General features: G+C 41.3%; 1 protein-coding gene across 1 annotated transcript in view; it reads left to right on the top strand.

Annotated features, from left to right (window-relative positions):
- Positions 1 to 6,100: 6,100 nt before the first annotated feature.
- Positions 6,101 to 15,617, top strand: part of LOC148473847 (peptidylaminoacyl-L/D-isomerase-like) — a 121,021-nt gene continuing 111,504 nt past the window's right edge. Inside the window, exons 1-2 of the mRNA XM_088459340.1 lie at positions 6,101 to 6,167; positions 8,558 to 9,781. Coding sequence (XP_088315466.1) covers positions 6,101 to 6,167; positions 8,558 to 9,781 — 1,291 coding nt within the window. The remainder of the gene's footprint in view (positions 6,168 to 8,557; positions 9,782 to 15,617) is intronic.

The raw sequence follows: 15,617 nt of genomic DNA, 5'->3' as shown, positions 1-15,617 counted from the left end.
GAAAAATGAACAGTTAATTCCTGTAGAGGTATGGAAAGTATTTTGACTAGTTTGGCAGAAATAAATTTTTTTGTAGCTCTAGAATCCATCAAGGCTGTGATGAAATTATAACTTTGTGGGTATTTCACTTGCACTGATATAGAACACTCTTTATTTTTAGGAGAGCGAAGATACACTGTGATTAATCTCTCCACCATTATCGAAGTGGAAGCATTTCCCAAATTACAGGAGCAATTCTTCAAAGAATGATTAGTGGCTGCACAATAAATGAATAATTTCTCTTTAATTCTTTAATTCATCAATCACATTCTTTAGTGGAAAAGTGAGCATTGCCAAGCTGCATGGGGTCATCTACTGAAGTTGGCATTTACATTTTTTTAAAAATGGATTGAACCTTAGAATGCTCTAATTATTCTTTTCGAATGTTTCTCTCTCAACCAAATATCTACATGATTGTATATGGCTGAGCTTCCCAAACTTTTTTGAATCACAGTGCCCGAGTAACAGCATTGTTTTTATGGTACCCCTAAGTCAAACATTTGTTATTCAGAAATTCAGAAAAAAAATTTGTAAAGTGAAGTCAATTGTTCTTACCTGTCATTCTTCGGTTCAGTTATGTGATTGTGGACAGGTTTAAACATCAACATAATTACAATATACTGACCATAAATAATTTGATTTGGCACTGGATCACCAACCTGAGGCACCTCTGGAAGTGTCCTGAGGCACTCCTGGGTGCCATAGTGCACAGTTTGGGAACCACTGGTTTTTGGTAATTATATTGTCCAGGTTGGTGGGTAATTCTCTGGATGCAAGATCATAAAAAACGTGATCATATAGTGTTTGCCAGAAAACTGCTACTAGAGCCTCATTATTCCATGATAGTTCAGAGGATAATGTCCTGAAACAAATAACATATTGCCCCACATACTGATGACCCTGTCTCAGTTGTATGATGTCAGATGCTGCTGAAGGAGATCTGCCTGGTTCATCTCATATATTTTGTGGAATGTGGATAGAATTCCTTGGATGTCTGATAGGATAGGATTTGACTTCTCCCACAAAGGATAAAACTTGACCTGTTAGGAGGGAAATGATTTATGCAGCCTTAAACCTTCCAGTGGGGAAATTTGTAGCTTTAAATTCAAAATGAATACTGCATTGGTTGAGAAACTCTAAGCAATTTTTAAGGTTAACATCATACTTATTGGAAGTAGGGATGAGCGGGTTCGGTTCCCTGAGAACCGAACCCACCCGAACTTCGGGGATCCAGGGCGATCCGAGCCCAAGCTCGGATCTCCCTGTCTGCCCCGGATCCCTCTCCCGAGGCAAAACCTCGAGATCTGCTGTCGGATCTCGAGGTTTTGCCTCGAGCGGCCATTTAAAAAAAAATGCCTTTGCCTTTAATGGGCAAAGTGCTGATTGGCTGACAGAGCCGTCTGTCACGGCTCTCAGCCAATCAGCATTATGGTGCTCATTTGCATGTAGCACGGACTCGTGAGATCCGTGCTACATGCATCTGTGTGATTGACAGTGACACAGAGCACAGATGGGTCAGTGAGACCCGTCTGTGCTGCTGTGTATTTCAATGACACAGATGCACGCACGGACCAGGAGATCCGTGCTACTTGCATCTGTGTCATTGACACAGAGCACTAACGGGTCCGTGAGACCCGTCTGTGCTGCTGTGGTAAATAAAAAAAAAAAAACCTGTGTAAAAAGAGAAAAAAATGGCGTCCTCCCCCCCAAAAAAAGAGCAACCAGCCCCGGGCATTAGTGACCCAGTGCTGGGTGTGCTTAAATACAGGGGACAAACGACATAGGGGTCCCCTGTACTTAAACACAACCAGCACCGGGCTAGTCAGAACCAGAGCTGGTTGCCAAAATACGGGGGACAAACGACGTAGGGGTCCCCCGTATTCTGCGCAACCAGCTCTGGGCTCTGATCCGGTCCTGGTTCTGGAAATACAGGGGAAAAAAATGAGTAGGGTTCCCCTGTATGTTCCAGAACCAGCACTGGACTTTTTCTAGCGGGGGGCTGATGCCACAGCCAGGGGAGCCCTTTCACCGGGCCCCCCAGCCGCAGCATCAGCCCTGACCGCTAGTCAGCCCAGGCCGGGGATCCCTGGAGAGCTGGGGACCCCCCCAATAAAGGGGTCACCCTCTCCAGGGCACCCCAGGCCCAGGCTGATAGCCCGGGGCTATCCCCGCCACCCCTGGTGGCGGTGGGTGGCGGGTTGATTGTGTGGTGTGGTGTAAATAAAGAATATCAAACATTGTCTTTACAAGTAGAACTGCAAGTCCCAGCAAGCCTGCCCCGCATGCTGGTACTTGGAGAACCACAAGTACCAGCATGCAGGGCATTAAGGGCCCACTAGTACCTGTAGTTCACCTGTAAAAAAATGTTTAAAAAAAACACAGAACACACACACCGTGACAGTATAAGTTTATTAAACATACATACACACACACACACACACACACACACATGTACACATACTCACCTATGTAACCCTGTAGCATCGGTCCACTTGTCCGGTAAAGTATCCATAGGGGACCTGTGAAAAAAAACATACTCACCATCTCCTATGCGAGGTTCTGTCCTCTTCGTTCCAAAGTAGGCATCCCCGGACTTGGCAAAAAAAAAAAACGAAAACGCGATCCACGAACTTAGTACCGTTCTATAGAACGGTACTTCCCGAATGAGAGCTTAGCGGCGGGGTATCACCATGGAAACCCCGCTGCTAAGCGTTCATTGGCTGAGAGAGGTCATCTCCCGTCTCTCAGCCAATGAACGGCTCCCTCCATTGTAGTCAATGGTGGGAACCGCAGGGTAAACTTTAATAACCTTGCGGCTCCCAGCATTGACTACAATGGAGGGAGCCGTTCATTGGCTGAGAGAGACGGGAGATGGCCTCTCTCAGCCAATGAACGCTTAGCAGCGGGGTTTCCATGGTGATACCCCGCCGCTAAGCTCTCATTCGGGAAGTACCGTTCTATAGAACGGTACTAAGTTCGTGGATCGCGTTTTCGTTTTTTTTTTTTGCCAAGTCCGGGGATGCCTACTTTGGAACGAAGAGGACAGAACCTCGCATAGGAGATGGTGAGTATGTTTTTTTTCACAGGTCCCCTAGGGATACTTTACCGGACAAGTGGACCGATGCTACAGGGTTACATAGGTGAGTATGTGTACATGTGTGTGTGTGTGTGTGTGTATGTATGTTTAATAAACTTATACTGTCACGGTGTGTGTGTCCTGTGTTTTTTTAAACATTTTTTTTACAGGTGAACTACAGGTACTAGTGGGCCCTTAATGCCCTGCATGCTGGTACTTGTGGTTCTCCAAGTACCAGCATGCGGGGCAGGCTAGCTGGGACTTGCAGTTCTACTTGTAAAGACAATGTTTGATATTCTTTATTTACACCACACCACACAATCAACCCGCCACCCACCGCCACCAGGGGTGGCGGGGATAGCCCCGGGCTATCAGCCTGGGCCTGGGGTGCCCTGGAGAGGGTGACCCCTTTATTGGGGGGGTCCCCAGCTCTCCAGGGATCCCCGGCCTGGGCTGACTAGCGGTCAGGGTTGATGCTGCAGCTGGGGGGCCCGGTGAAAGGGCTCCCCTGGCTGTGGCATCAGCCCCCCGCTAGAAAAAGTCCAGTGCTGGTTCTGGAACATACAGGGGAACCCTACTCATTTTTTGTCCCCTATATTTCCAGAACCAGGACCGGATCAGAGCCCAGAGCTGGTTGCGCAGAATACAGGGGACCCCTACGTCGTTTGTCCCCCGTATTTTGGCAACCAGCGCTGGTTCTGACTAGCCCGGTGCTGGTTGTGCTTAAGTACAGGGGACCCCTACGTCGTTTGTCCCCTGTATTTAAGCACACCCCGCACTGGGTTACTAATGCCCGGGGCTGGTTGCTCTTTTTTGGGGGGGTGCACGCCATTTTTTTCTTTTTTTACACAGGTTTTTTTTTTTTTTTTTACCACAGCAGCACAGACGGGTCTCACGGACCTGTCATTGCTCTGTGCCAATCACACAGATGCATGTAGCACGGATCTCCCGGGTTCGTGCTACATGCAAATGGGCACCATAACGCTGATTGGCTTCCTGTCTGCCACTGCAGTGCCACTCCTAGATGGGCCACGTGTTTGTGCCGCCCCCTTGTGTCGCTTAGCATAGTCATCCAGCTTCCTCGGTACAACCTTTTGGCCTAAAAACAATATTGTGAGGTGTGAGGTGTTCAGAATAGAGTGGAAATGAGTGGAAATTAATGTTATTGGGGTTATTAATAGCGTAGGAACAAAAAAAGGCCCATTTATGTGATTTTAGCGGGTTTTTTTTATTTTTTAAGAAAAAATCCAGATCCAAAACACAAAACCCAGAACCCAAAACACGGAAGGGTGGTTTTGGCAAAACCAATCCAGATCCAAAACACGAAGAAAGATCCAGATCCAAAACCAAAACACAAAACACGAAAAGTGTCCGGTGCACACCCCTAATTGGAAGTGGTTAACCTGAAATTGGATGTTGGAGGAGAAATAACAGTCCTTAGATTTTTGGCTGAAAAAGCCTAAAAAGTTTTATCTGAATATATAACTCCTGTAGATACTGTATGATCTGTTGTTGCACTGTTTCCTGTTGGTTCACATGATAAGTCAAATCTGACATCATGTCTGCCTTTAGGGTATGTTTTTCCTGCCCGATCCTTTGTTCCTGAACAAACTGTCAGAGTCTGCATTTTAGGTAGATGCAGCTCAGGACCATTAGGGCTGACTGGCATGCATAGGAAATGAGGTGGCTTGATGATACTTTAACTCATGGGTATGAACAGGAGCTTAGGTACACTACTGACAATGTAGGAACCACAGACTTTTGATATGCATGGTTATTGGACTGAAACCAGAATAAACAGACCAGATCCACTGAGAAAGCCCTCATCTAGTGACCTGTGAAGGCCAGTAAGAACAGGAATATACTCCAGGGACAAGGGTGACCTCCAGGACACAGAACAATACAGTACTGGTAGATAGGAATTCAAACCTGTGACAAACTCAAAAACTGAGAGTCAGGATAGGTAATACAGTTTCACACAAAACCCTAGCCCTGGAACGATCACCCTTCTCTGTACCAGCACAAGTCAATAGACAGTGCAGGGAAACCAATACAAGATCCTGGACCACCACAAAGCATAGAGTAAAACCACATAAGCAACTTGCTTGCACTGTCATAGTGGTATGATGGAATGAAGACTGCAGATGAACTTGCTGGTTCAAGTAACAAGTTGGTATGCAGTGTAAGAGTTATCCTGCTGATAGATAATGGTACATAGCGGTATATCAAAAGTGGTATACCTGCTGGCTCAGACATAGTGGTTGAAGCAGGTCTGTATGCAGCATGGATGCTGTGGTGCTGTCCGGTAATGGAGCACAGAAGCAGATGGAAGGCTGATCTGTAAGCAGATTGGAAGTTGCCGTGCCTGGCAGGTGATGAAACTCAGCGCAGATGCTAAATAGTGAGAATCCATGAAGTAGCATATAGAGTCACAGAGGACCCGATCAAAGGATACAGGAGTAAGCCTGGAGCTTAGAACTATATATAGAAGCAGTCGTGGTGATAATTTGAGAATAATTAAGCATCCAAGTCAATACATATAATTAAAAATTCTAAAAGGTTTTTATTAAGAAGAATAAATAAATCATACACAAAGTATTTATCATATGTAACAATAATAAAAAATAGAACAATGCCTATTAATCTCACTATAAAACAATATAGCAACCTGTAATGGTAACATAGCAATGCACGTAATGTTAATTGTAAAGCCCCTTCTGTTTTGAAGGGTGGATGTGACAGGATATCCAGAAATGAAGGACAGAAATAAGCTCCAGCATGTAATGAAGGGGAGTAGCCGGGAGAAGGGAGAGAGCAATCGGGGGAAGTTAATCACCCCAAGATCTCCCTATTAATTGTACTCAGAATTATTGGACAAGGGTATGGATGATCAGTACCTCAGTAAGTCCTGTCTGCTCCGGCAGAAGCTGTGGACTGAATAATAAAGGATTCCTCTGTATAAGCTCCTATGCTCCAGCAAAAGTCATGAATAGCTCCCAGGTATTTCTCAAGGTCGCCTTCTGCTCCTGCAGTGTTAGAGCATTACCATCAGGTAAGTAAGCTGTCTCCGTCCTCCGTCTCCGTCCTCTCTGCTCGCACCTGCTCAAATGAATGTACAGGCACAGGTGTGAAGGTGTGATTATTCTCAAATTATCACCACAACTGCTTCTATATATTGCACTTTTTCTCTTATGAGGCTGACTACCTAATTTCAGTCATTAGGAGATAATTTGATTTTTAACTCGAGAAGCGCCTGGGTCCTTTTTTTGGTTATTTTGGAGCTTAGAACTATCCTGGGTAGAAATACGTTGTTCCGTGAATGGGTTGCTCACAGGAACTGGTTTAAATATGAGGTGGCCATTGGTCTAGGGCTGGTTATATTTCCCTTTCAACTTAAGGACATGGACATGACATGAGAGTGAGAACAGAAGTGTGGTTGCATGCCCTCACAGTGCTGTTATTTCATCTCAGCTGGAATATCTGCACCACGATAGTGGAAATTTACACCCTGATGGGCTCACTTATGTATATTTATTAAGAGACATTCAAAGTACACACAGAAATAGTTAATTTATGTGAACATTATGTAAATAACTTATTGGATTGTCACTTATATACAACCACTGTAAAAACCATCAGTCCTAGGTCCAAATGTCACACAATGATGCCCTGGTGCCTTCCCAATCCATAAGTAGAGAAACACATGTCCATCATAAGAAAGACGCAGGTGGCACTCTGGGACTTGTTTAATACAAAAGTTTATTCAAGTCCCTTAATATACATATTAAGGGACATCTAATGTAAACACATAAATAGTTCATTTATGTGAATACCATGTAAAGAAAAAGGATGAAATTTAGTATTTACTTCTTACAATACTGTTACCAGTGGAATTTGTATATCTTTATAGAGCACTAATATTCCCAAAATATATTTGTGGCCCCAGATTCTTCATATGCACTCCAATATTTGATTGTATCCAATTAATTCAGTTTACTAACAACTTCTTTTCTGTTCTTCATATATGTTGTATTTCATATTCAGCAATATTCACTTAGTAGTGAGTACACTGACTTCATAAATAATTTAAATTAGTACTATCTGCCAACACCTCTATGTTCTTTTTATCTTCATGGTAGATGACTACGATACTATCTTTGAAAAAGTGGTTTATTTTATTCACCGACACATAGGAAAATTGTGTTATTGTTCAACAGCCCTTAGATATCAGATTAGTGTTGGCTCTATACTTCAAAACATGAATCTGTCTATGTCCAGAAGCTACAGATAATAATTATCAATATTTATGTTATAAACTATAAAATTACCACTAAAAGAGTGAAACCTGCAGAGCGACTGTGGACCACATTGGGAATTTAAAATATTGATTTTACTGTTCTTGCAGAGTAATTCTGTGTATTTTTATATCAATGAGTTATACAATTTTTGCCTAAATTTAATTTAAATAAATTAGCTCTAGTAATTAATTCTTTATTTTTATTAATAATAAAGTTATATCTAACAACATAAACTTCCTGACATTTTTATTTTTTCTGTCAAAGGAAAATTGCCACTTAGAATTGGAAAACAGAGTTGGCACATCATTTAACAATTTAATGAAACCTAATTAATGCAATCAATTTCGTTTTTACTTTATCTTACTGAAATGTTTTAAACATAAATACTCTACCTGGGGGGTGATTTTCACTGAAGACTTGCAATTTTTAGTTCAGTTAACTAGATTTTAGTGGGGGAGAGGGAAATAAGAATTCATTAAGCTGCTAAATTATTTCTACTAGTAGTTCTAGTAGTGTTGTTCAAGAAGAAAGTTAACTAAAATGAGGCATTTATTAATAAATAATCAGAGTTGAAAGAAAAATACAAAAAGGGCAATTTAATAATTTTCTTAAAACAATCGTCCAAAAAAATGCATTTTTATGAAGTTTGTGAATTGGCCATCTCCACCTCTACTGATAATTAACTGATTGTAGAAAAAAATTATAAAATATAAAAACTATTTCTGAGATGATAGGAGAAAGTTTTCAAATATACTTGATCAACTAAAGTTAACTAAATTACATTTCATAAGTCAAGTTTTAGTAGAGGGTTATTTAAGTTCTAATTTGTGTGAATTCATGTTAGTGAAGCCTCTGGAAATTATTTATATTGCACTGTTTGTTGTACGTTTGTTCATGGTGCTGAAAACATGTTATAAAAATCACAGGAGTTATTTAAAAATTTTATTACAAATTATTATAGTTATAACAAATGACTTTACTGTTTATATGCACAACTTTGAATTTATCATTGCTTCTTTTTATAACTAATATTTTACTAATGGTTTTTGTTGTAGGATGTTACATAATGCATCACTTGACCCATTTAAAATGCAGTCAGATAAAAGACATATAGATAAAAATGTAAGAATTACTTTTATTGCAGGTTCAAATGTAATTTCACTTGGAAGAGACTTCGTCACAGTATTCTTGCAGAATCAAAACTCTGATGAGATCCCTCAGCAGCAAATTCTCATTTCTGGAACTGTTCCTGACACCGTGGTTTCTGTTTCTGTACTCAAGTCTGATTTTAAGAAGAATGTGACAGTTTCAAAAGGAACAACAATAACAGTTACTATAACAAATCCTGTAGAACCAAAAGGATCAGGAATGTCCCAACGTGCTGTGGTCATTACAGCTAATGCAGATGTCACTGTAATGACTCGTAATTATAAAAAAAATAGTGGTGATCTGGCTTTGATTTATCCCTCTCATCAGCTGGGACTTGAGTATTATATCTTTACCCCTCCAAATGGCCCTGTCAATCAATATAAGCAGTTTTCTGTGGTTTCACATAAAAGCGCAATAACAGTTAACATCTACCTAAAAGGAGAAGTAACACTGAATGAAAAGAGTTATAAAAAGGGAGACAAGATGACATTGAACCTAGAGCCTTTCCAATCGGTGCAAATTCAGAGTAAAGATGATCTCTCAGGCACCAGAGTGGTTTCTGACTATCCTGTTGCTGTCATAACAGGGCACACATGTGCTCAGAATAGCGGAGGTTGCAGCCATGTCTACGAACAGCTCCAACCTGTTACTTCTTGGGGAACTACATTCTTTGTCCCAGCAATGTCCTTCCAGACTAAATTTGATATTGTTTATATTTTGGCTTCCGAAGTCACTTCCATTGAGTACCAGTCTGGTGATAACAAAGTAAAGACTACTTTAAAAGCTGGAGAACGGATTCTGGTTACTCTATCTATATATTCACCACTAACTATCCAAAGCACAAATAAAATTCAGGTCTTACTTTATGGCACAGGTGGAATCAACAACAACAAACAATTTGGCTCATTCCTTACCAAAATACCCAATATTAATTTATTTGCCTCTGGATATAACATCATTGGACAGTTGGGTTTTGACAATAATTTGGCTATTATTACAATCAAAACCTCTGATTGCTCTGGGATCACTTTTAATAGTAAAGTTCTAACTAATATTAAATGGAATGTATTTCCTGGATCTGAATACTCCTGGGCAGAATACAATTATGGTTCCGGTGCCACTTCCAATGTGGTTGAACACTCTACAACCTCCTTTGGTCTCTTAACCATTGGCTACTCCATGAACATGGCCTATGGATCTGTGGCACCCAGTATAAAAGGTATATTTTCCCAAATGTAATTTTGGTTAAGGTTTATTTCAATTCATTTGAAGTAAAGGTACTGTGCTGTGCTATTAAAACAAAATTATTGTTAAAAAGGATCAGGGTCTTCACCTTGATCAAAAAAGAGTTTAGTAGTTGTACCATGGGACTGATGTAGAGTTTGATTAATTTTGCATAATAAAAAGCAAACTCTTTTTTTTGCTTCAGCTGCAGAACTGCAGACATCCCATGATGCATCCATCTTTGTAAGGGTAGCATATGGGCCTGTTTTAGACCATGAGAAAACAGTGTTATTTGTACCAGAATTAGACCAGGACAGAACAGTATAATAAGCACTTTTACATTAGGAGAATTGGCTCAACAGGTTTAGCAAATAAAATGCTAAAGACACAATTCATACCCAATATAGTACTTTAATGATATTTTAACACAAAATAGTCTATGTCTGACCAATATTAATAATAATTAATAAAGTTGCATGCACCATGTAAGATATATTTTGATACAGATGCAAAAACAGAAATAAAGTGATTTTTAAGTTCAATTAAATTGAAAAATATGTTGTCTTCACCCTAAAAAAATGTAAAAGAAATCTGATTTCTTGCCATGGACCTGTTGCAAATATCAGATAAATAAGACAAATAGATCCCAGCATGGTGACTATGTATATATAGTCTGCATTCTAGCACCCTGCACCTCTTATAACCTGTGCAGTTTATCTTTCCTGCCTGGAGTGTCACTCTCTACTCTGGTGCTTCTAGCTCACTCAGCTGATGCAATAAACATCTGATATAAAGGCCAGTTTGTGCTAGAAGCAACGGAGCAGAGAGCAACACCCCAGGCACGAAATAGGAACTGCACAGGTTGTGCCAGGTGCAGGGGGTTAGAATGAAGACTATATAGATCACACACTAATAACATTAACATTAGCAGTGGGATGGAACAAGACTCAATCAGACAATCAAAAGCAGATGCCAATTGCTATTATCAGCATGCATATTTTGCACTAGGATTTCAGGTCCTTCAAGTTATACTGTACAGCTGCTTACAGGTACATATGTGGCTTTGCTGTGGTCTGCATAAGCCTATTGAATCCCAACAATCCTTGCATGCTACTCCCTCCTCCATTCCTTCACTTGGGCCTGATTCAGCAGCAATCACTACTATGACGGCAGCTGCTAATTCACATGGAGCGTATCTGTGAAGATATTCTAATGCTTGCCAAGGCTCTCCGCCCACTACTACTTTCTCATATCCGTCCGTGGTAGCTCTTCTGTGTAAACATCGGTACCATCGATTCACATCAGGCAGTCATGCAGCATTTACAGCTGGTCTTACCAGCAACAGACACTGCAAGTCTCCTGGCACGCAGAGAGATCTCATGCTGCGTATGCAATCGCAGTGCCTAATTGATGCATTCCCATGATACGGCATTCAAGTGGACAGACACGCCTGCATTATTCTATCCACCCCCCATCACCAACCGCAAACACTGACAGCCTGTCACTCACTTTGTGATGGATTCCTCTGTGCATCTATAATCACAATGTAACCGCTGCACGTGCACAGTGCGTCTTATACACATGCATAATGCCATACAATCACCCAATGTGCATGTATAATCACAATGTAACTGCTGCACATGCACAGTGCATCTTATACACATGCACAATGCCATACAATCACTCAATGTGCGTCTATAATCACAATGTAACTGCTGCACATGCACAGTGCATCTTATACACATGCACAATGCCAAACAATCACCCAATGTGCATGTATAATCACAATGTAACTGCTGCACATGCACAGTGCATCTTATACACATGCACAATGCCATACAATCACTCAATGTGCGTCTATAATCACAATGTAACTGCTGCACATGCACAGTGCATCTTATACACATGCACAATGCCAAACAATCACCCAATGTGCGTCTATAATCACAATGTAACTGCTGCACATGCACAGTGCATCTTATACACATGCACAATGCCAAACAATCACCGAATGTGCGTCTATAATCACAATGTAACTGCTGCAGATGCACAGTGCGTCTTGTACACATGCACAATGCCAAACAATAACTCAATGTGCGTCTATGATCACAATGTAACTGCTGCACATGCACAGAGCGTCTTATACACATGCACATTGCCAAACAATCACCGAATGTGCGTCTATGATCACAATGCAACTGCTGCACATGCACAGTGCGTCTTATACACATGCACAATGCCAAACAATCACCGAATGTGCGTCTATAATCACAATGTAACTGCTGCACATGCACTGTGCGTCTTATACACATGCACAATGCCAAACAATCACCCAATGTGCGTCTATAATCCCAATGTAACTGCTGCACATGCACAGTGCATCTTATACACATGTACAATGCCAAACAATCACTCAATGTGCGTCCGTAATAACAATGTAACTGCTGCACATGCACAGTGCATCTTATACACATGCATGATGCCAAACTATCACTCAATGTGCGTCTGTAATAACAATGTAACTGCTGCACATGCACAATGCCAAACAATCACCCAATGTGCGTCTATAATCACAATGTAACTGCTGCACATGCACAGTGCATCTTATACACATCCACAATGCCAAACAATCACCCAATGTGCGTCTATAATCACAATGTAACTGCTGCTCATGCACAGTGCATCTTATACACATCCACGATGCCAGACAATCACCCAATGTGCGTCTATAATCACAATGTAACTGCTGCACATGCACAGTGCATCTTATACACATGCACAATGCCAAACAATCACCCAATGTGCGTCTATAATCACAATGTAACTGCTGCTCATGCACAGTGCATCTTATACACATGCACAATGCCAAACAATCACCTAATGTGCATCTGTAATAACAATATAACTGCTGCACATGCACAGAGCGTCTTATACACATGCACAATGCCAAACAATCACCCAATGTGCGTCTATAATCACAATGTAACTGCTGCACATGCACAGTGCATCTTATACACATGCACAATGCCAAACAATCACCTAATGTGCGTCTGTAATAACAATATAACTGCTGCACATGCACAGAGCGTCTTATACACATGCACAATGCCAAACAATCACCCAATGTGCGTCAATAATCACAATGTAACTGCTGCACATGCACAGTGCATCTTGTACACATACACGATACCAAACAATCACTCAATGTGCATCTATAATCACAATGTAACTGCTGCACATGCACAGTGCATCTTATACACATGCACAATGCCAAACAATTACCCAATGTGCGTCTATAATCACAATGTAACTGCTGCACATGCACAGTGCGTCTTATACACATGCACAATGCCAAACAATTACCCAATGTGCGTCTATAATCACAATGTAACTGCTGCACATGCACAGTGCGTCTTATACACATGCACAATGCCAAACAATCACCCAATGTGCATCTATAATCACAATGTAACTGCTGCACATGCACAGTGCATCTTATACACATGCACAATGCCATACAATCACTCAATGTGCGTCTATAATCACAATGTAACTGCTGCACATGCACAGTGCATCTTATACACATGCACAATGCCAAACAATCACCCAATGTGCATGTATAATCACAATGTAACTGCTGCACATGCACAGTGCATCTTATACACATGCACAATGCCAAACAATCACCCAATGTGCATGTATAATCACAATGTAACTGCTGCACATGCACAGTGCATCTCATACACATGCACGATGCCAAACAATCACCCAATGTGCGTCTATAATCACAATGTAACTGCTGCACATGCACAGTGCATCTTATACACATGCACAATGCCAAACAATCACCGAATGTGCGTCTATAATCACAATGTAACTGCTGCAGATGCACAGTGCGTCTTGTACACATGCACAATGCCAAACAATAACTCAATGTGCGTCTATGATCACAATGTAACTGCTGCACATGCACAGAGCGTCTTATACACATGCACATTGCCAAACAATCACAGAATGTGCGTCTATGATCACAATGCAACTGCTGCACATGCACAGTGCATCTTATACACATGCACAATGCCAAACAATCACCGAATGTGCGTCTATAATCACAATGTAACTGCTGCACATGCACTGTGCGTCTTATACACATGCACAATGCCAAACAATCACCCAATGTGCGTCTATAATCCCAATGTAACTGCTGCACATGCACAGTGCGTCTTATACACATGCACAATGCCAAACAATCACTCAATGTGCGTCAGTAATAACAATGTAACTGCTGCACAGGCACAGTGCATCTTATACACATGCACAATGCCAAACAATCACCGAATGTGCATCTATGATCACAATGTAACTGCTGCACATGCACAGTGCGTCTTATACACATGTACAATGCCAAACAATCACTCAATGTGTGTCAGTAATAACAATGTAACTGCTGCACATGCACAGTGCGTCTTATACACATGCACGATGCCAAACAATCACTTATTGTGCATCTATAATCACAATGTAACTGCTGCACATGCACAGTGCATCTTATACACATGCACGATGCCAAACTATCACTCAATGTGCGTCTGTAATAACAATGTAACTGCTGCACATGCACAATGCCAAACAATCACCCAATGTGCGTCTATATTCACAATGTAACTGCTGCACATGCACAGTGCATCTTATACACATCCACAATGCCAAACAATCACCCAATGTGCGTCTATAATCACAATGTAACTGCTGCTCATGCACAGTGCATCTTATACACATCCACGATGCCAGACAATCACCCAATGTGCGTCTATAATCACAATGTAACTGCTGCACATGCACAGTGCATCGTATACACATCCACAATGCCAAACAATCACCCAATGTGCGTCTATAATCACAATGTAACTGCTGCTCATGCACAGTGCATCTTATACACATGCACAATGCCACACAATCACCTAATGTGCGTCTGTAATAACAATATAACTGCTGCACATGCACAGAGCGTCTTATACACATGCACAATGCCAAACAATCACCCAATGTGCGTCTATAATCACAATGTAACTGCTGCACATGCACAGTGCATCTTATACACATGCACAATGCCAAACAATCACCTAATGTGCGTCTGTAATAACAATATAACTGCTGCACATGCACAGAGCGTCTTATACACATGCACAATGCCAAACAATTACCCAATGTGCGTCAATAATCACAATGTAACTGCTGCACATGCACAGTGCATCTTGTACACATGCACAATGCCAAATAATCACCCAATGTGCGTCTATAATCACAATGTAACTGCTGCACATGCACAGTGCGTCTTATACACATGCACAATGCCATACAATCACTCAATGTGCGTCTATAATCACAATGTAACTGCTGCACATGCACAGTGCGTCTTATACACATGCACAATGCCAAACAATCACCCAATGTGCGTCTATAATCACAATGTAACTGCTGCACATGCACAGTGCGTCTTATACACATGCACAATGCCAAACAATCACCCAATGTGCATCTATAATCACAATGTAACTGCTGCACATGCACAGTGCGTCTTATACACATGCACAATGCCAAACAATCACCCAATGTGCGTCTATAATCACAATGTAACTGCTGCACATGCACAGTGCGTCTTATACACATGCACAATGCCAAACAATTACCCAATGTGCGTCTATAATCACAATGTAACTGCTGCACATGCACAGTGCGTCTTATACACATGCACAATGCCAAACAATTACCCAATGTGCGTCTATAATCACAATGTAACTGCTGCACATGCACAGTGCGTCTTACACACA

Source organism: Taudactylus pleione, unplaced genomic scaffold, assembly GCF_031769625.1.
Source record: "Taudactylus pleione unplaced genomic scaffold, aTauple2 ptg000906l, whole genome shotgun sequence".
NCBI classification, from domain to species: Eukaryota; Metazoa; Chordata; class Amphibia; order Anura; family Myobatrachidae; genus Taudactylus; species Taudactylus pleione.
This window is presented reverse-complemented; position numbering and strand designations above follow the sequence as displayed.